General features: G+C 37.9%; 1 protein-coding gene across 1 annotated transcript in view; it reads left to right on the top strand.

The window, feature by feature from the left end:
• BRWD3 (bromodomain and WD repeat-containing protein) overlaps nucleotides 1-22,474 on the top strand; it is a 242,942-nt gene that overhangs the window by 159,983 nt on the left and 60,485 nt on the right. Inside the window, exons 18-21 of the mRNA XM_067143342.2 lie at nucleotides 788-1,039; nucleotides 1,156-1,377; nucleotides 14,327-14,531; nucleotides 22,301-22,474. Of these exons, the coding sequence (XP_066999443.2) occupies nucleotides 788-1,039; nucleotides 1,156-1,377; nucleotides 14,327-14,531; nucleotides 22,301-22,474 (853 nt within the window). The remainder of the gene's footprint in view (nucleotides 1-787; nucleotides 1,040-1,155; nucleotides 1,378-14,326; nucleotides 14,532-22,300) is intronic.

Here is a 22,474-nt window from a genome sequence, read left to right as displayed (position 1 = left end):
GTTGAAGGATGTAATCACTATTGCGTATTTCTGTAGTGGTTGGTAGAGTGGTATGTTGTGTGAATATAAAGAGGAGATTGTTGGGACAAACATAATCACCCAGCCCATAAGCCAGAAGAATATTGATCAAACATGATTAAAATCCCCTGCTCATCCGGGAATCGAACCCGGGACCTTCTGAACCAAAGGCCTCAACGCTGACCATTCAGCCAAGGAGTCAGAGACATAATAAGGATAATTGATAAGTTCTTTTGTTAACTTTAATAATCATAATCTCATTCTTTATATATGTTTCAATTAAAATGGGTAAACTAATCCAATAAAGAGCATAATGTGTTTTAAAAAATAACTTGTAATCAGTAATTACTATTCAATAACTCATACAAGATATAGCAATCAGAAAAGAGCTATGTAGTGACAGGGAATTGTTTCACAGTGCAGTAAGTCGATGCTCAATCACAGTTTCACAGGTTAGCCGACAATAGACTTATTGGAGCAATCATAATTTCTTTTATCACCAGTGGGAAATTACTGTTAGTGCTTTTTTCTTCTGTCTCTACTGGTTTATAAATGCATCTCAATAACTTTCTTTCCCAGACATTCTCCTGCTTCATATGAATTTATAACAGGCCATGTTTCACTTCAGAACATATTGACTTTATCATTGTCATATACATTTTAATTTTGACTTCTTTTGGCCATTGCTCTAAACTTGTTAAAAACAAATCTGAGAAAATATGTATATTTAATCTTGATCTTTGATTTTTATTGTTTGTAATATTTGTAGAATCCTGAAAACTTGGACATTACTGCAAGTGGAACATCTGGTAGTGATAGAAATAATGATGATTCCACAGCTCGTGAAGAAGATCTCAATTCTAGTAGTTCCACTTCTGACACTGAAAGTTCTGAATACTCTGATTGGATAGCAGATGCTGGTGTTAATCTTGAACCTCCAAAACGAAGCAAACGACGGCCCGTTAAGAAACCAACTCCATCACCCCCAAGTGATCGACCGCAGCGCCAGCAAAGAAAAAAGGCAAGTTTCTTCATTCACCTATACTGTGTGTTGAACTAGGAAGAATTTGATTTCTTGGAATTTATTTAATTTGTTTTTTCTTCCTTCCACTAATAAATGTATTATTTATTTGCCAGGTTATACCACCCCCGCCTACTGCCGGTGAAGTGCCTGAACTGTATCGCCCCCCAGAATGGCTTTCAGAAGTTATTCCACGTAAGGCTCCATATTATCCTCAGATGGGAGATGAAGTGATGTACTTCCGACAGGGTCATCAGCTGTACCTAAATGCTGTCCGTATGAAGAAAGTCTACGATGTGGGTCCTCGTAGTGAGCCGTGGTCTCGTCAAAGAATCAGGGTAAATAAGTGGGGTTTTTTTAATGTGTACTTTATAACATGTATGTTGTTCAGTCCTCAGCCTGAAGGCTGGTTGGATCCTCAACAGCTCCACCATCACCTGTCATAGATGGCCTAGGCATCACTGTGATTATTGTGTTTTGAACATTTATTATTTCTCTATTCAATACGGAACAATAATGAAGTTTTTAACTTTAAATCACTGAAGAGGCGTTACCAGGGAAATGAGGAGTGAGGTAGTTTCCTGTAGCTTTCCTCTCTGAACCAGAAGTTGCTGTTGCATATCAGTCTGCCAAGCCCACTGAAATGCATGCGCCAACAAACCCTATGAACAACATTTTTATACCATTCATAGTAGGGACTGGCTGCATAAGGAATGGTATTACTAGCATCGTTTATACCTCGGTCACTTTCATATTGTCAAAGTCAAAGATAAAACAGACAGATAAATGAAAGTAACACAATTACTCTGGCCCACACCAGAAGACATTGTGCACTGTAAACACTAGGTCTCACCAGCAAAGGCATTTATAATATCAAATTCAATTTTAGAAAAATTTGTAGAAGATTATGAAGATCTTGTAAGAGTGTTCTATATCACATGTGAAGAGGTTCGTAGTGTATTTATCATCATTATCGACCATCATCATGTAGCCCTTCTAGCATGCCGAGTAGGGTGATGTTGAACGAGCTTTTACCAGCATTGTCTGTCCATGTAGGTCTTTCTCTCTATCATCACTCTCCATTTCCCTCCTCTACTCTCGACATCAATCTTCAGTTGATCCAGCCATCATTTGCTTGGTTGTCCAACAAGTCTCCTTCCACTGGCTGTCTGTTCCATATATGCATGTGGTGTTCGAGTGCTTGGCATTCTCTTTATGCCTGAATCTTTTAAGTCTTGCAGGCGCTAGTCCTTCTTCCAGAGGGTGCTCCACTCCCAAAGATGATCTGACACCCTCATTTCTTACATGATCATGCCGTGTCTTCTGAATGGCATTCCTAAGAAATTTCATTTCACAGGCCTGCAGTTTACTAAGGTTGATAGTCCGCAACATGCATGTTCTAGGCCATATGTGAGTATGGGAAGAAGATACAATTTTTACAAACATCTTGCTTTGTAGGGGGACATTCTTGTCCCAGGGACGTATGAGGTTATAGACCCAATGGCCACTCTGTTAGGTACTTGTTGCCCTGCTCCACCCTTGTTTGAGACAAGAAGTTGCTGTTGCATATCAGTCTGCCAAGCCCACTGAAATGCATGCGCCAACAAACCCTATGAACAACATTTTTATACCATTCATAGTAGGGACTGGCTGCATAAGGAATGGTATTACTAGCATCGTTTATACCTCGGTCACTTTCATATTGTCAAAGTCAAAGATAAAACAGACAATGTAATTGAATTCTTGTACTGTTGTAATGTATTGTCCATCAAGTTGTATTTGGCAACCAGTATTATCTTATTATTAGCTGAGGCCATACATTATTATTATTAATTAATTAATTTATTTATTTATTTATTTATTTATTCTTCTTCTTTCTTTCTTTCTTCGTTATGCCCATTCATAGAGCGCGTTTGAACTTGTTAATTGGTTTGATGGTTTGTGCCTTCTTATCCTCACAAAATCTCTTCATGAATGCACTGTGTTGCATCTTGCGTTCTGTCGACCACTTCCTACCAGTTGTCTTTTTTGGTTTCTCCCTAAATTTATGATTGGCTACTTTTGTTCTAAAAGCTCCACGATTTTCCATGATGTCGTCTGTGATATTTATTTCTTGGAGGTCCGCCTTAGTTTCTTCTAGCCATTTTATTTTGACCTTCTTTGAGTTGATTGTTTTGAATAATCTTTTAGTTAGTCTGTCGCTGTTCGTTCTGTAGATATGGCCATAGAAATTAAGGCGCCTTTTCTGTACGGCATCAGTAAACCTGTCGGTGAAGGAGTAGAGGTCCGCTGTTCTCCTCTTAATCCACATTCCATTTTCTCTCGTAGGACCATAAATTTTCCGGAGAATTTTCCGCTCCTGTTTTTCAATTTCTGTAATTTTAGAGTGACCCCCTAAGCATATGGTTTCTGAGGCATATAAAGCTTCGGGCAATACAACTGTCTTGTAGTGTCATAATTTTGCATTACGCGATATGACTCTTTTGTTGTAGTAATTCCACGTCAGTTTGTATGCTTTATGTAGTTTGGTGTTTCTTTCTACATTGGCACTACTGTCTAATCCTGATGGTAGTATAATTTCTCCAAGGTATTTGAAGGAGGGCACCTGTGAAATTGTGCCGTTTTCCATCTCTAGCGGAGTTCTTTTGCTATTTTGACGTAGATTTTCCATGTACTTGGTTTTCTCCTAGGATATCTGGAGGCCTGCCTTTGATGCTATATTGTGTAGTATTTATTTCTTTCTTTCTTTCTTTCTTTCGTACATTGGACCACTCTAGTCAATTATACAAAGAATTTCTTGATTTTCTGCCAACCCAATATTTTTTCATTCTCGGAGATGCTTCCTTCCTTTGTTCTGTTGAAAATCCCATTAGACATTTCATTGATCTTGGTCTGTAGTGTGGTGTGTTTGCCTAGTATCTTAATTTTTTCTGTTTTGTTTTTGAGATTGTCTGTTGTTATTTGCAGTTCTTTAATATCTTCCTAAATTTCCATGATCCATTCAATCTTGGTCTTGCTATTCCGTAATTTTCCAGTTATTCTTCTGCTAATTCTGGTGTCAGGTGTTCTGATAAGATGTCCAAAGAATGATATATGTTTTTTTCCTAATCATGGTCAATACTGGTTCCATTTCCTTATAAACTGTTTTATGTGATGCTATTCTCCATTGTCCATTAACTTGATACTGTTTATTTATGCATGTTCTAATTATTATTCTTTCTGTCTTAAGTATTTTGTCTGTTTCAGCTGTATTAGTAGTTTTAAAAATGGTTTCAATAGCATGAGTTATTTCTGACTGTATGACTGTTTTATAATGTCTTAATTTTGCTGCTATCAATAAGCTGTTTTTATTGTGTGTAGTCTTGGTAATATAATTTGCTTTGTTTAATTTATTTATTCTGTTATGTCAAGCTGGTTTCTCATTAAGATTATAAGTTTTGATTTCTCCTAAACACTTAAATTTATCAATAATTTTGATTTCTTGCCCATCAGTTGTTATTTTAAATACCAGTGTTCTTAAAGTCAACAAATGTTACTACTATAGGCTTGTTTTGTTTTCTGTAGTATGCCATTATTAATTTTAGAGTGATGATCTGTTCAGCACAACTTCTCCAGGGTCTAAAGTCTCCTTGGTATTCTCCTAACTCTTTTTCTAATTGATCTTTAATCCTTCCATATAAGATCTTGGAAAAAATCTTGTATGTGCAGTCCAAGATAGACAATCCTCTTAATTATCCAGATTACTCTTATCTCCTTTTTTATGAAGAGGGTGTATTAAGGCTGTCGTCCAATGTTCTGGAAACTGTTCAGTGATCCAATTTTTTGTTAAAGCCATGTGTAAGGAAATCCAAACCATTACTACCTCAATATTTCCAGATTTCTACAAAAACCTGGTCTTCTCCACATGCCTTATCATTTTTAAGTTATTTTAGTACTTTTTCTAATTCTTGAAATGTTGGAGGGTCTGTGTTATTAAATTTGTTTTTTATTGGAGTATTTGTATTAATTTGTAATAGTTCCTTGGGTTCTTCATGTAGTTCAAAATTTTACTGAATGCTTTTACCATAATCTCAGCATTTTCACTACTGTTATGTGCCATTTTTTCATTTTCATCTTTCAACATTAATGAGGAGAAGCAAATATCTGTAGTTGTCTTCCAAAAATTTTATAATAGTCTTTAGAATTGGTGTTATGATAATTAACTTCAATGGGTTGTATTATGTCCTTACAAAATTCTCTCTTAATTTTCCTAATATTTTGTGAAAATTTCTTCCTGATATTTTTTAGGTTGAAAGCATTTTCTTCTAATATATGGGCTTGGAACTTTAACCATGCCTGATGTCTCTCTTTATGAATTTCATCACATTCAATGGAGCTAAATTTTCAGCTTATGTTTTGAAAATGGGATCAATTCTTCAAGGCCATCTGTCAGTTTTATTGTTTGCATGACGTGCCGAGTAGGGTGGTGTTGAACGAGCTTTTGCCAGCATTGTCTGTCCATGTAGGTCTTATATCATCACTCTCCAGTTCCCTCCTCTACTCTCGACATCTATCTTCAGTTGGTCCAGCCATCATTTCCTTGGTTGTCCAACAAGTCTCCTTCCACTGACTGACTGTTCCATATATGCATGTGGTGGTCGAGGGCTTGGCATTCTCTTTACATACTTTAATTATTTAAGTCTTGCAGACCTTAGTCTTTCTTCCAGAGTGTGCTCCACTCCCAAAGATGATCTGACATCCTCATTTCTTATATGATCGTGTCGTGTCTTCTGAATGGCATTCCTAAGAAATTTCATTTCACAGGCCTGCAGTTTACTAAAGTCAATAGTCTGCAGCATGCATGTTTCTAGGCCATATGTGAGAATGGGAAGAAGATACAATTTATACAAGCATCTTGTTTTGTAGGGGTACGTTCTTGTCCCAGATCAAGGGACTATGAGGTTGTTGTTGTTGTTATTATTATTATTATTATTATTATTATTATTATTATTATTATTATTATTATTATTATTATTATTATTATCATTATCATTATTATTATTATCATTATCATTATCATTATCTTAGTGTATTGTATAGTATAAAAGTCCAAAAATGAAGTACTTGAAAATAATAAGTTAAAAAGAAATGAATCAGTAAAGTAAAACTGAGAACAAAAATACAACTGGTTTAATTGTTGAAATACATTTCATTGCATAGAAGAGAATATTAATATGAATAATATCTGATCATTGTCATCATTTTCCCCTTTACCGAGCAAGTGGCCATTTGGTTAGGGCCATGCAGCTGTGAGCTTGCATTTGGGAGATAGTGGGTTTGAACCACACTGTTGGCAGCCCTGGGGATGGTTTTCCGTGATTTCCCATTTTCACACTAGCAAATGTCGGGGCTGGACCTTAATTAAGGCCACGGCCACTTCCTCTCCACTCCTAGCCCTTTCCTATCTTATCGTCGCCATAAGACGTGTGTCAGTGCATCGTTCTTGTTCTTGATCTTTTACTCATTTCCCCTTATCCAGCTCCAGCTGGTTTGTAGCATTTATGGTACTTCTCCACCATTCTTCTTTAAATCTGTTTCATTCCAGGTTCCTTCATTTTATGCTGGTCTTGATCAAGTCCATCCGTCTTGCTTTGGGTCTCTCTTGCTCTCTTTCCCTCAAACTTAGCTGTCTTCTGTTTTGACATTCTTCCTTCCTCCATTGTCTTAACATGCCAAACTGTCTTGGTCTGTTCTCAATTCTGTCATTAAACTTTCGTACTCCAGTTTCCTTCCTGACATCTTCATTTCTCCATTCTATATTTCCTTTTACATTTTTTAGGAATTCTGTTTTACTAGCTAGTATTTTACTCTCTTCTTGTCACTGCCCAGGCTTCTGCATTTTATGTCATTGGGGATTTATAGTTCATCTTGGTACCTTCTTTGTCCAATCTAGATTGCATGGATTCTGATATAACGCATTCGCCTATTGCACCCTGTATCTGGCCTTGCATTTTGCATTAGTTCCTAGGTATTTGAAGCTGTCCACAATTTCAAGATCCTGACCTCCAATATTTATGATTCCTTTCCCTACTCTGTCACATCTGGTTACCAGGTATTGTAATTAAACGGATCATTCTTGTTCAAAACATAAGATTACAACCTACAGTAGAAGTTTGTTTTAGTGAGAATTCGTAACGGCGAAAAATTTACTCGCTATAACGGATTGTCATTATATCCGTTGTTTTGTTTTTTTCTCTCTCGTAAAAGTCGGGAGAAACCCCATACACATTAAAATCGGTATGAAACGGCAATTAGTTTGTTCAGAACTTGTGTTTTCGCAGATTATATCCATCAGATCAAAAATTAGATGGATGGCTTTTCCGGCGTTTGCTCTATTAACCAGCGTTTTGTCTTAGGTCTGACACTAGACTCTTCAGAGTGGGATGTGTCAGACCCTACCCACTGACGCTGGGGTGTACGGCTTCCTTATTTGTTATTTTTCAAAATCTGATATGTGTGAAAATGTAAGTTTAATTGCATTCTGAAAAAGTTATAGTATCACTCCAGAGGCCTCTGTGGCAAACGTTCCAGTTTCCTTCATCAAACAGCATCACTTAACCTAACCGTACATGTATCATGAAAACATATTTCAAGTGCACGTAGAGAAGTTATAACCTCCTCGCTACAAATTTACATGGGATCAGCCTTTCCGAAATTTAACTAGACGTGAGAAAATATAATCTATCCTCTGAATCAGTGATGTACTCTACCATATCTTGTGGTGTATCACATTCTTACTTAATTTCAGTATATAACATTAAAATTATGCGATCATTTACCTCAGCCTTTATTTCTGATCTCGGCCACATTATTTACGCATTTATTACAAAGACATGTTATCCTCTTTCATTTTGAATTTTCTTTTAGAGAACAGCAGCCGACAGGTATTATTAATCGACTCCGACATCGCCTTCGAATGTCGACGAGAGAGCTCGCAACTGTACATAGTGAGAAAACGATGTGGTTCGATGATCAATCGCATTTTGTGGCAGATGTTTCACAAGGGGAGATCACAATGTCCCCATCACTGAATTTGTTCAGACTTTGTAGGTTGGTAGTACTACATCACAAAAACACACTGACAAAGTCGTAGCGTGCAATTCGCAAACATTTTTGCAAAAAAAGTGATTTTGAAAATGTCAGAAAAAAGTTAAGAGAGGTTTAGCATGCCAGGTACCAGCAAGCGAGACACTGTGGCGCGGTGGTCGAGTGGTTAAGGTTCTCCGCTTCAGTTATGAAGATGGCGAGTTCGAGTCACGCTGCTACCAGGTTTTTACCCCACTTTTCCTCCTTTTTTTCATCTATTAAAAATGTATCTTCTTCTATTACTGTCAAAATAGATTTAAACATTTTCTTTTCCAGTAATTCGGCCTCTTCTTTAATCTCTACAGAGTCACCGGGATCCAGTAAGCGATTTATATAAAGAAGGTGCTTGACGTAAGCCATGGCCCTTTTTAACTGTTTATTTATTGCTTGCTCTCCCGAGAACTCGTTTGCACTTTGCGTAGCTTCACATTCAAAAACACTTTCATTCGAACATAATTCAACATGCGAGATCTCCATGCCAATAGAACTTACGATGAGCATGTCTGGTTACAACGCACACAACCGTTACATGACACAACGCGGTCAGCCAGTGACTAACTGCTCCTCTCATTCGCAACACAAGGAAATGTCAGAAAAAATAGTTGAGACGAGCGTGACTCGAACTCGCCATCTTCATAACTGAAGTGGAGGACCTTAACCGCTCGACCACCATGCCACAGTCTCTCGCTTGATGGTACCTGGCATGCTAAAGCTCTCGTAACTTTTCTCAGTATTTTCAGAAATTTTTGAGAGTTGCGCGCTACTACTTTGCCAGTGTGTTTTTGTGATGTAGTACTACCAACCTACAAAGGTGAAACAAAATCGGTGATGCCGACATAGTTTTCTTATTCAAGCAGCATCACCTAACCTAACTTAACTGTCCTATAGGTACCATGAAAACATATTCCAAGCGCCAGTAGAGAAATTATAACATTCTCGCTATAAATTTAACCAGACGCGAGAAAATATAAACTAACCTCTGAAATCAGTGATGCTCTCTGCCATATCTTGAGGTGTATCACATTCTTACTTAATTTCATTGTATAGTATTAACATTAAGCAATCGTTTACTTGGTCTTTATTTCTAACGAGTTAACAACTGCTATCGACCACATTATTTACGTATTTGTTACATAAACATGTTCTCCTCTTTCATTTCTAATTTTCTTTAGAGAAAAGCAGTTGGCGGTTATTACTAATCGACTCCAATCAACTCTGACATCATCAAGGGTTATGAACTTCATGTTGTTGGTCCGTATTGAACTGAGATTACAAATGAATTATAAACAGAAAAGTTTTCCACCTATTCAATACATAGTTATATTTACAGTGCGTGTATTTACATTACGTGGGACTAGTTTCAACCCTACTCGGGGTCATCATCAGCCATTTTTTAAACAATACACAATATTTGACATCACCTAAAATCAACTTGATGGTCTGTATCGCACTTCAGCAGATTCACAACTAAATTTTTTTTTAATCAACCTTCTTGATACATTAGTTGCTTAAGGCAACTTATTAGTTAATAGTGGTACATGTTTCATATTTTTGAAACATCTTCAGCCACATATTAATACTGTTTAGATGAAAAAATTAATACATTGACAAAGTTTATAATGCCTTGAGAGAAAGTGTTCTTAAAAAGAGCATAAGAAGATCAAATGACAACACTTAAAACAAAATACTCATGAAAAAATATATAAACTCTTTTTACAATTGAAAGCTTTGTACTCTAGCGGTTGTCAAGGAAACACTTGTATAATAGTCCATAGAGAATATTCTGTTCTTAAGAAGTTCATGTTAAAGATTTTTTAATAATATTTTTAAATTATTCTTAAGCCAATATATAATTAAAAATTGTACATTTTTTTAGTAAATGTTGAAATAAAGAATTCTACGTTTCATAATGTGGCTCCTATTACTACTGGCAATGATAATGTCACTAATTCATAGTTGTTATTTCTTTTTAATCCTGCTCTCCTCTCGAACAATTTCTCTTGTTTTTTTACAGCCTTGTGTCTGGTGTAGTAGTGATGTGTTCTTCCTTGTTTGTGTACTTCAGAAGGTGTGGGAGCAGGGGGTATTGGTGTGTCATTAACTTCCTTGTTGTTACCTTTTGCTTCAAGGGGGGAGGAACACGTCATAGGGCTATCTGGAGGTGGAGATATCCCAATTCTTTTTTCGTAATCGCTTTCAAGTATTTTCATATACACCAGAATTTGATCATATAACTTGTTCTTATACTCTATAGCCTCATTAAGGTTATCATTTTTCTTAACAAGTTGGTCCAGATAAATGTATAGTTCTTCTAATGTGTTCATTAAGCTACCCTTTTTAAATTTATTTATGATGGTGAGGTCTTGTTCTGTGCTGGTAAATGTATGACCTGTGGCAGCCATGTGTGCTCCCATAGCTGAGAATCTTCTATGCTTTTCAGCATTTACATGTTCTAAGTATCTTATTTTAAAATTGGGGCCGGATTGTCCTAAGTAGCAGGTAGGGACCCTCTTTGGAGGCAGCCCTACCCAGGGAGTGACGCCCGGCCTAAGTGAGTCCCAGAGCACACTGACCCATTGTGTAACATCTGGTATGGGTCGCTGAGGGTTACGAGTAAAGACCTCAACGGCATCTACGGCGGAGAAGGTGGACTTCGGTATGGTGGAGATGGTGGAGGGGGTGAACCCGTAGCGTCTGTACTGCAGAGGAGCGACTGTGAAAGGCGTCTGTCTCCATGTTAGGGGCGGCCTAATTTTGAACCTGGCAGTAGGTATAAAATGCCTTTGGGTGTGGCAAGCCCATCGTAACAATAGCCTATATGGATAAAGCAGATCTGGTACCTCGGAAATGGTTGGGGTGTGTCCTGCTAAAAGCAACGCGCATCTCTTCGGGTGTTGGGGAACTGTGAGAAGTGGGCAACTAGCACCAAACTACATCAGAATTGCAACAGCAAATGTCCTGACACTGATGGAAAAGACAGAAGAACGGGTTGGCTTCATGAAAGAAAAAGATATAGCCTTATTACAGCGGAGGACCTGAGGCAAAAAATGGAGTGGCCATCATACTTAGAAAAGAAATCCAAAAATATGTGGAATATACAAAATGCGTCAGAGATAGGATGATGGTGATGACACTCCAGTTGGAAAATGGCATGAAAGATCTATTTCAGTTGTATGCCCCACAAACGGACTGCATAGAAGAAAATCTAGAGAACTTTTTAGAAGAAGTGGAGAGACAGATAGAAGATAAGGAAGTGCTGTTGATGGGAGATCTAAATGCACAAGTTGGAATGGAAGATGTTGTTAGGGCCCTTTGGAAATGGAAATGTAAATCCAGAAGGCGAGTTGTTGGTGGATTTTTGCATGAGTAGTTAAATGATTGTTGGAAACACATGGTTTAGGAAGAAGAACAGTCAGAAGATTACTACAAGGGAGACAGACGGACAAAGACCATGATTGTTTATATAATCATAGAGAAAGAACACCGGAAGAACATTTGAGATGTTACAGCCATGCCTGAAGAAGCCTTTGGTGGAGATCATAGAGTTGTGATAGGAAAATTGAAGGTGGGAAAGATTGAAAAAGCCTCATTAAGAAGAGAAAAAAGAATTAAAGGATGGAAGTTGGGAAAAGCATATAAGAAGAATTTCAAAGGGAAATAATACCCTTGGTACCCAGGACGGAGATGGGGGAATGTTGAAGATGAATGGAAAAGATTTAAGGAAGCTCTGGTTGAATGTGCAGAAAAGGTATGTGGTAGAACATCAGGAAATGTGAAAGGCAAAGAGATACACTGGTGGAATGATAAGGTAAAGATTAAAGTGAAGGGAACAAAAATGGCAGGGAAAGCATGGAAAACATCTAAGACTGAAGAAAGTAGAAGAAAATATGTGGAGGCAAAAAATTTGACCAAGAAAGTAGGAGGAAGGAAAGAGGAAGAGCTGGGCTGTATTCACACAGAAATTGAGAGATGATGTGCAGGGCAGCAAGAAATTACTGTATGGTATTTTAAGAAACAAAAAGAGAGATCAAGTAAACACCAGATTTGTGAAGGATGAAGGTGGCATTGATATTAACAAACCCAGAAGAAATAAGAAATAGATGTAGAGAGAATTTTCAGAAGTTGCTGAACATGAGAACTAATGACAGTCATTCAGTGGATGACCAGGAAAGGCAATTAGTTGAAGAAATGGATAAAGAAATTGAGGTGTATCCCATTCTTACTTAATTGCAGTATTTAGCATTAAATATTGGGTGTATAAATATTGGTAACGGTAAAAATCGCGCCCGCATAATCGCTCGTAATAATGGATGTGTCAGTGATAGGGCTCTCGCTGTAACCGAAGGATAATACACAGTTTAATATGGGAATTTTGAAGGGACAGACAAAAACTGTCGTTATAACGTCATATGCTAATACTCGTTCATATGACATCAGCTACCATGTGCAGGCATTTCAATTTGATGCCATTTATGCTGCCTGTGCTTCAACCCCCTTTAGGGACATCATGACTTAGTGTTGGAATGGGGCCTTATGTTGATCCTGAGGGCTGTGCCTGCTCAGGATTACTCATACTGGATTGGCCTCAGAGTAGAGCCAGACTAACAAGGTGTTCCCCAAGTTGCCTTAGAGATTTCTGTGCTCGTTTTCTTCGTTTTCTGTCCTAATTCCCTAAAATTTAATTTCTCTTACTATCTAGCCAGCCTCTCTGTCTCAGGTAGAGTGTTTGTTTTCTGAACTTGCGTGCATGCATGGAGGTTTCATCAAGTTTCAGGCCACAGCGAGGTGATGAATGGCTACTGGGTGACTAGTCACTCGCAGCCAATCTGCAGATGCCAGGTGCCCTCTGGAGCATCAGCCGTACTACATCATGTGGGGGCTCTGTCGAAGGTTGACTATTTATTTCTGTAACTACTCATGGGACCAAAAAAATGGAACGCTTTGTTGCTCCAGAGCTATAGCATGACTACGGCTCATGCACCGGAGAAGATTTGTCCATTGTAGCACACTTACGTAATCTCATTGAACAAAATTAGTTTAAGACATGAAATGTGGGGTTTTGTACAGAAGGAAATTGACATTTAACTCTCATGGTAATGTACATTGTTAGCAAAATAAAAGACACAAATTATTTTAATATATCCTACATTTTTCATGTAATATTACTGGTTTATTCTACTCAGAGGAATTAAACAATTTATTCCAACTATAATTTCTAGGGACTGGAAGGGTTAACGTAAATCATTTTACCGTTCTTAATAATATTCATCAGTTCATAAATAAAATTAAAAATGAGATTTGATAGAATCTGATGATGATCTTTCAAGAACAAAACATATTCTATTTTTAATTAAATTGTATCCTTTTCAGGTATAATCTGTTGTTATATGTTTTCCTTTGTAGGTATTTTCTAAATTTTATTTTATGCTAAATTATTTTCGACAGACTAAAGAACCTAACAGTTACATAAGAACCTAGTTGTATGAAGAGTGAACATATTCACATTTTGTGATTTTCGCTCTCTCAGCGTGGAATATTAGATGTATTATTCTATAATATTCACCTTAACCAAAGTATATTCATAACCATACTAAAGTTGTGTGTAGTTTTTAATTATAAAAGTAGTATTTAAATAATCCAAATCACTTTGTGTCATTTCTAGACTGGATCACATTTCAAACAGTGTTACTAGGAAATGTTTTGGCGTTGCACCGATCCAGAAGGAAATGCAGGAAAATTGTCTTTCCTGGTTTGGGCATGTCTTACATGCATAGGACAATACATTGGCAATGTCAGCATATACATTGGAAGTCGCTGGAAAGCGGCCCAAGGGATGACCTAGACAGCAATGGGTCAATGCAGTGCTCAGTGACCTGAGGATTGCAAATCTCGATCTAGACACGGCCCAAATGGAGACAACGAATCCACACAACGGACCCTGTCACCTGCGGGACAAACCCTAAAGAAGAAGAACAAACCTTTGTCATTTCTTGTATCAAAATTACAGCTTCTTAAACATTCATGTTCATTTCAGTTGCTCAATTCAGTAATTTTTCTCTGAATGAAATGTTTGGAAGAATATTTTACTCATTGATGTATTTATGTACCAGCAAAGCACAAAGCGTTATACACTGATGTTTGGTGCAAATTGTTCATTTGCAGGCTTATGAATTGGTGAAGGTGATAGGTATTAAATACGAGATCAGACCTCCACGACTGTGCTGTCTGAAATTGGCTGTAATGGATGCCGATGGTCGTCTCACTGGAGATAATTTTACCATTAAGTACCACGATATGGCTGATGTACTGGATTTCTTGGTGTTGCGGCAAATCTACTTGACTGGCACTGCTAGGAGTTGGAAAGTTGGTAAGATAACTCACAAGATTTGTTATTACTGATCTTTTGCATCTTTCAGATACATAGGTTTGTAAAAAAAATTTCCGAGGCTTCAGTACACTTGTCATCATATAGGCTCTTATTACGATGGGTTCACCATGCCCAAAGGCATTTTAGAGCTACTGCCAGCCGAAACTTGTAGGCCACTCCTAACATGGAGAACAGACGCCTTTTGTAGCCACTGCTCTGGAGTACAGACGCTACATTTGATATGGGGTTTCAGTGGCATTTCCTCCACTGAGGGCCCGTTTCCCTTCTATAAGGACTCCTCCGCCCGTAGCCGTTGGTCCTTATAGTGCGTCAGGCTATTTACCACCACCCAACACTCGGCGTGGAGACACTGACGATTACCACAGCAGATTTAACTGGCCAGACGATTATGCAGAGAAAGCTGAGAATGTGGAAATTGCAGGAGAAGGAAATTGAAGAGTTCCAGACACACATTAAAACAAGTATACCTATGGAAGACATCGGAAGGGTTGAAGAAGAATGGGCATACTTTAAACTGTTCCAAAAGAGTGGACGAAAGGGGTCATTATACCAATTTTCAAGAAAGGAGACAGGAACCAGTGTGAAAATTACAGAGGAGTGACACTGAAGGAACCAGTGTGAAAATTACACAGGAGTGACACTGATATCTCATACAGCTAAGGTCCTTGAAAGAATCTTGGATAAATAAATAAGTGACACAGTAGAGGGAAAATTGGCAGAACATCAGAATGGATTCAGAAGAGGCAGGTCCACATTGGACCCAATATTTACACTGCATCAAATGATGGAATGATATTGGGAATATGGAAAGGACATGGTAGTAATGTTTCTAGATATTGAAAAGACATACGAGTGTTCCAAGAATTTGGTATGGAAAACATTGACAGAGGCACAGATTGGGAATGAAACAATGTACATTGTAATAGCATTGTATCCAAATTGCAAAAGCTATGTTAGAACCAAAGTGAGTCAAACTGAATGGTTCAGAGTTGGGACAGGCTTAAGACAGGGAAGTGTATTGTCTCCCCTATTCCTCCTTATCATCATGGATAGAATTGTATGCAGTGTCAAGGAGATGATGATGGACGAGCAAGTAAAGTCTATGCTCTTTGCTGATGACATTGTAGTTTGGGGAGATAATGAAGATGAAGTACAGACACAAGTTGATTTATAGAATGAGGAGATAAGAAATTTTGGAATGACGATTAGTACTGCGAAAAGCAAGACTTTGATCATGACGAGAGGTAACAGAAAATCCAGGGGAGTGATAAAAATAGGAAATGAACCTCTTGAAGTAGTGAAAATGTTTAAATATTTGGGTAGCATGATGTCGCAAAATGGGAATTTGCAAGTTTCTACCAGTGTGTGAGAGACATTGTATGGAATAAAGATGTGCTAATGAAGTGCAAGGTTTTATACTCATCCTGTTATAAACCTATACTGACCTATGCTTCAGTAGCTTGGACGTTGACTAAGCGGAACCAAAGTAAGATACAAGCAGCGGATATGAGGTTCTTGTGGAGCATACAGGGAAAGATAAGACAAGATAAAATACGAAATGAGCAAATAAGGAGAAGTGTGGGAGTGTGTAAACTTCAAGAAGAGATTGATATAGCTAAGCTAAAATGGTTTGGACACATGATGCTAGTTGCTTTACGTCGCACCGACACAGGTAGGTCTTATGGCGACGATGGGACAGGAAAGGGCTAGGAGTGGGAAGGAAGCGGCCGTGGCCTTAATTAACGTACGGCCCCAGCATTTGCCTGGTGTGAAAATGGGAAACCACGGAAAACCATTTTCAGGGCTGCCAACAGTGGGGTTCGAACCTACTGTCTCCCGAATGGACATATGATGAGAATGCCAGGAGAGACAATACCAAATAGAACATTCATGGATACAGAGACTGCAAAGAAGCCTAGGGGACAGCCTAGAATGAGATGGAGGAGTTCTGTTGTGGACTGTATTGCAGATGCAGGAGTCAATAGCAATAAAGTACTAGAAGAAGAGTGGTGGAAAAATCGAGTGAGGTGGAGGGCTTTGGTACACTACCCTACCCAGAGAGAATCTGGAAAAGGAAATGGATGAAGAAGAAAAGAAGAGGTTTGTAAAATAGTTTTGATTGATGTTATTAGTTTTCCATGGTTTCTAATTTTCAGACCAGGCAAGGAGAAGACGATGGATGAGCAAGTAAAGTCTATGCTCTTTGCTGATGACATTGTCATTTGGAGAGATAATGAAGAGGAAGTACAGACACAAGTTCATTTATGGAGTGGGGAGATAAGAAATTTTGGAATGAAGATTAGTACTGCGAAAAGAAAGACTTTGATCATGACGAGAGGTAACAGAAAATCCAGGGGAGTGATAAAAATAGGAAATGAACCTCTAGAAGGCATTGACCTTGTGCACTAGCTGACTACATTGTTGGAGGGAAGTGAACAGTGTTGTTTGTAGTTCTGAAATGTAAGTGGTTTTGTTTATTTTTAAATGTTCTTTTAAGTGATATGGAGGGTTGGAGGCCTCTACCTTAATTAAGGTCATGGCTACTACCTTCCCAATCCTAGCTCTTTCCTATCCTTCCATCACTAAAAACTTTCAGTGTGTTAGTGTGATGTTAAATTACTAGAGCAAAGAAAACCATACACTCATCTCATCTACCCTTGCCATTCTTACCCAACATATTTCCCTCTAAAGCTAGTCGTAAAGAGGTCCGGATTGTCTCAAGTTAAATCCTATCAAGCTGTCACTACTTGTGGTCAAATTTTGCCATATTGCTTCCTCTCAGTTTACTTTTCCTTAAATCAAGATTCAATCTGTATCTCTTAACTTCAATAGTATTTTGTAACCCATATTTTACTCTCACTTTCATGCAATGTCTTACTCTTCACAAATACTTCATTTTCAGGAATGACTTCCTAATTAAGGTTTGTTTAAAAGCCATAATATTCAGTATTGTGTAATTATTGGTGTAGTTGCCATTATTCGTTCTTTCTTGCGAACCAGCCAAACGTAGGACTGCACCAATACCACTTCACTTCCTTCTTATCATCCCTTCCTTCTTCTTTCGCCACAATGCCTTAATTCTTTCAGAATGTTGCACTTTTCTCTCTTCAGTCCATCTTCCCCCTGTGCGCTCTTTCTTTTCTACAAGAACTTTTATGTTGGAAAATCTTTTCCTGAATTGGTCTCTATCACAACATTCTTCATCTGCAATTCCTAACCTCTTGAGTTCTACCTTCATCTGCTTGGCATATCCCCTCTGGCTCTTCAAGTAGTGTATTTTATTAAAAATTTGTTTATTTAACCTTTATTTAATCCATTCTGACCCTGTGTCGAGTATGCACTCATCTTGATGTGTACTGGTACCTTCTCCTCTAAGAACATCATTTATCTTGCACACACTGTGAAAACCATCATATCAATTAAGCACATTTTGAAGTTTCCGTTTTACACTGTCACGAACAGTGTCTATCGTCTCATCAATAGATATCCAAATCTTATTGTCCGCTACACTGTGTTGTATTCGATTTAGAGTATCTTCATAGCAACACGATAAATAGTTTTTCCGGAGTGTTGACTCTGTAGGAACAGATTCTTTTAGTGAAATGGGGATTGTTCACCTTGTTTAGAGGAATGTTTGCAGACACCATCATCTCACAAACTTCCTTTGAAAAACCCGAACATCTATCCATCGCTGGAGATGTAACAGCCTTATCGAATAACAATTTCTGCTTCTTTTTGACATATTGTCGTTTGACATTGCAGCTCTGTTTTGCCGTGTTACAATGTTGTTGCACATTCAAACGTTTTTCAGGCACGACTTTCTCTTCACACAACTTGCAAAATAGAACTAAACCGTCGGTACAGAAATGTTCCTCTCGAAATTCCTTAACAAACACTAGTAGAAAACTTTTCCTTAGGCATACTTGGAATGTGTGATGGGATACGATTTACTGTAAACTGACGCTTGTGTAAGTGAAAGGAGGTTGAGGTTCTAATATCTGAACAAAGTCGAGTGACCGATTACCAGAAGTAATTAGCTCACTGCTGGGACGAGATTTTCCGGATTATTTCTATCTCTACCTGGGAGACCGGGTTGCTGAGTACAGTGGGTTGGTTAGGGTGAAGCCTATGGCCTTCATTGTATACAAAGGTTTTCCAATTGTATCAACAGTGTGATACCGAGAAGCAGTTTTCTGAACACTAGTTCGCATTCGACCAGTTGAAGATGATTTTGCACACCTACAGCTGTCGTCAGACCGCCGAAATATGACGTTTCTACTAAAATAGATCAAAATATGACCTTACGGCAAAAAATACCAAAAATAAGCCTTTATATGACAAATGAAAATCATTTAATTGTGACGATAATCACCTGATTTGCACCGAAATCCAATCAGACAAGAAAATAGAGACAAAGAAAAAATATGACTTTTCCTAAACATCCGAGCCCTAGTGATAAGTAATGGTCTGATGTTACATCAACCGCTTTTCTAACTTTGACGTTATGAATTTCCTTGTAGTTGTTGAAATTCACCTGGCAAGGGGTTTGGTGATACCCATGTTTTCTTTTTGTTGGGGCGTGCCATTATTATTATTATTATTATTATTATTATTATTATTATTATTATTATTTATTATTTACATAGTTTACGCCCACATTGGAGCACTTAAATCAAATCCAAATACATTTACGTTAACAAAGAATTAACTGAAGATTTAGCTTGCATCATCTTCTTCCTTTCCCAAAACCTCTTCATTCTGGCTGACCTGGCTGCCCTTTCTTCATCAGATATGACATATTGTTTGTGTTGTACAGTTTTTAATGACAGTCTTATTTGTTTGTTCTTGAGAATCCTTTTTTCTTCTCTATTTTCAATTTGCTTCATTGTAATATTCAGCTCTTCTAAATCATTCTGAACTTCTTTAAACCAATTATTTTTTGTTTTACTTATTATTATTATTATTATTATTATTATTATTATTATTATTATTATTATTATTATTATTATTATTATTATTATTATTATTATTACACTTAAGAAAATGGAAATTGCAACACCCTGTAGGCATTGGTCATTTGTGTTGATTTTCAAGATACAGAACGATGCCATGTAGGTATGTAAACGATCAAAGTTTCAGACCCATTGGATTGTTGCTACAGGTCTCCCCACGTGATTGGTCGCGGAGGAATCAACTCCAGTATACGGACTCTGGTGTAGCGCAGTTGACTTGCAGTCTGTGCAGTGAAGTGTTCCCGTCAAATATGCCTTGACGACAGAGAAGAGCACGCTATCAACAACTGTCGCTGTGTGAGGCTGGATTATCGCTAAGTACTGTCGCTGCACATGTTGGCCGACAGGCATCTACGTTACAATGTGTATGGCAGCAGTGGTCAAATGAAGGTACCCACACTCGTACACCTGGCAGAGGCCCAGCGCGACAGACAACTGTGAGAGAGGATCGCCGCATCATTCGGATGGCCTGGATGGAACTCCATGCAACAGCAGCGCAATTTCGAGCAGCTGTGGCACCCCACGTTATACAACAAACACTTGGTAATCGCCTGCGTGCAGCTGGCTTACGAGCCCGTGTCCCTGCAGAAGGTGTTCCATCGACCCCACAACAGCGACGTGTAAGGCTGGCCTGGTGTCAAGAAAGATCGACGTGGGTCGACGAATGGCATAGGGTCGTCTTTAGTGATGAATCGCGCTTCTGTCTTGCCTGCAGTGATCGCCGGAATCGTGTGCGCCGACGTACTGTGGAGAGGGGCCGCCGAGATCTTATTGTCGAGAGGCACATACCGCCAACACCAAGCATTATGGTCTGGGGAGCTATTGGCTTTAATGTGAAATCACAATTAGTGCTTGTTGAGGGCACTATGACTGCTCGACAATACGTTGATAGGGTACTCAATCCAGTGGTTGTCCCTCTGATGGCGAACATTGCTAATGGGATGTTTCAGCAGGACAATGCCCGGGTTCACACTGCACGCATCTCCAGGAAAGCTCTCCAGGACATCACAACCTTAGAATGGCCCGCCAGATCCCTGGACCTCAGTCCTATTGAGGATGTGTGGGACATGATGGGTCGACAACTGGCCAACCGTCCTCAGCCACTCACAACTCTGGAACAACTGACCCGTGCAGTGCAGCAAGCATGGGCCACAATTCCTCAGGAAGCAATCCAGGACCTTATTGACTCCATGCCTCGACGAATTCATCAATGTATTGCAGCTCGTGGTGGGCACATCCTGTATTGATTGTTGTCCAAACTTGCGGTCAGAGGGACCTGAAAGTGTAATCATCGAATTACAACCGAACACTCGTCCTGCATGTTCAATTGCAGTAATGTAGCACCACTCCTTCTGGGTGTTGCAATTTCCATTTTCTTCAGTGTATTATTATTATTGTTGTTGTTATTATTATTATTATTATTATTATTATTATTATTATTATTATTGTTGTTGTTGTTGTTGTTGTTGTTGTTTGCAGGTGGTAAATAAAATAACAATTGATGGACAAAAAATCAAAATTGTTGATAAATTTAACCCTACACTCCCAGCATCCGTAGATATGGACATCGGTGGTATGTGCAAGAAATCCTAATGTCCGTATATACGGATGTTTCATAAATAATTTTTTGAAAATATAATATGCTCTCAAATATACGCGTAAGATACACCAAATTAATCAGGAAGAAATGTTCTACTCATGTCAACCGCTTAAACAAACTTTAGTATAGTATACAGTGCCGAAAGAAGCGATTAAAATCTAGAAGGCATTGACCCTGTGCATAGCTGACTACATTGTTGGAGGGAAGTGAACGGTGTTGTTTGTAGTTCTGCAATTCTGTAGTTTTGAAATTTAGTGGTTTTGTTCATTTTTAAATGTTCTTTTAAGTGATATGGATAGTTGGAGGCCAGCTTTTTTTTTTTTTTTATGTGAAAAAAATTTAAAAAATTTGATATGGTTAGCAGATTGTGGAAAATTATATATCTTTTTTTCATGACTGTTTACTTTTTGCATTTAGTATCTTTTGGAGTATATTCAATTTGGACAATAAATAAGTGAAATATGCATATTTTAGTAAAATACTACAATAAAGCAAGAAAAGGGCCTGGGATTTCTTGCGCATACCCTGCCAAAATGTCTGGGAGCAAAAGGGTTAGGTATTTAGGAGAAATTATAACTTATTATCTTAATGAGGAACCACCTTGGCATAGTAGAATAAATAAACAAAGCAAATTATTTTACCAAAACTACATACAACAAAAAAAAGCTTATTGATAGCAGCAAAGTTAAGATTTTATAAAACAGTCACACAGCCAGAAATAACTTATTCTGGTGAAACCTTTTTAAAACTACTAATACAGGTGAAATAGACAAAATACTTAAGATAGAAAGAATAATTAGAACGTGCATAAATAAACAATATCAAGTTAATTTTCTAGTCAATTATACAAAGGATTTCTTGATTTCCTATTCTATTATTATTATTATTATTATTATTATTATTATTATTCATCTACCGGAACAGAATGTTGGAAATTGTTCTCTCGAGAAGATATATGCTTGCAATTTACCAAATCCAGTACTAGATGCAAATAAAACACTAATCAGAGTTGAAAAGAAGAGGACCACTATACATTGAAATTTGTTAATTATTTTTAGATTATTATAAATGAAAGCAAATTTGTGAATACCTAGCACATTTTTTTAATAAAGTATTTGTTTTTGTTTATTTCTCAGGTGATCGTTTTCGTTGTATGATCGATGACTGCTGGTGGATGGGACGAATCGAGTCCCAAGCTCCCTTTGAACCAGAATTTCCTCATTCACCATTCATGTGTTATCGTGTGCGATGGGATAACGGAGAGTATGAACTTATGAGTCCCTGGGATTTGGAACCTGTGAATGAAAATC

This window comes from Anabrus simplex, chromosome 3 (assembly GCF_040414725.1).
Source record: "Anabrus simplex isolate iqAnaSimp1 chromosome 3, ASM4041472v1, whole genome shotgun sequence".
Lineage (NCBI taxonomy): Eukaryota > Metazoa > Arthropoda > Insecta > Orthoptera > Tettigoniidae > Anabrus > Anabrus simplex.
The sequence above is the reverse complement of the archived record's forward strand: the minus strand, read 5'-3'. Positions and strand labels throughout refer to the sequence as shown.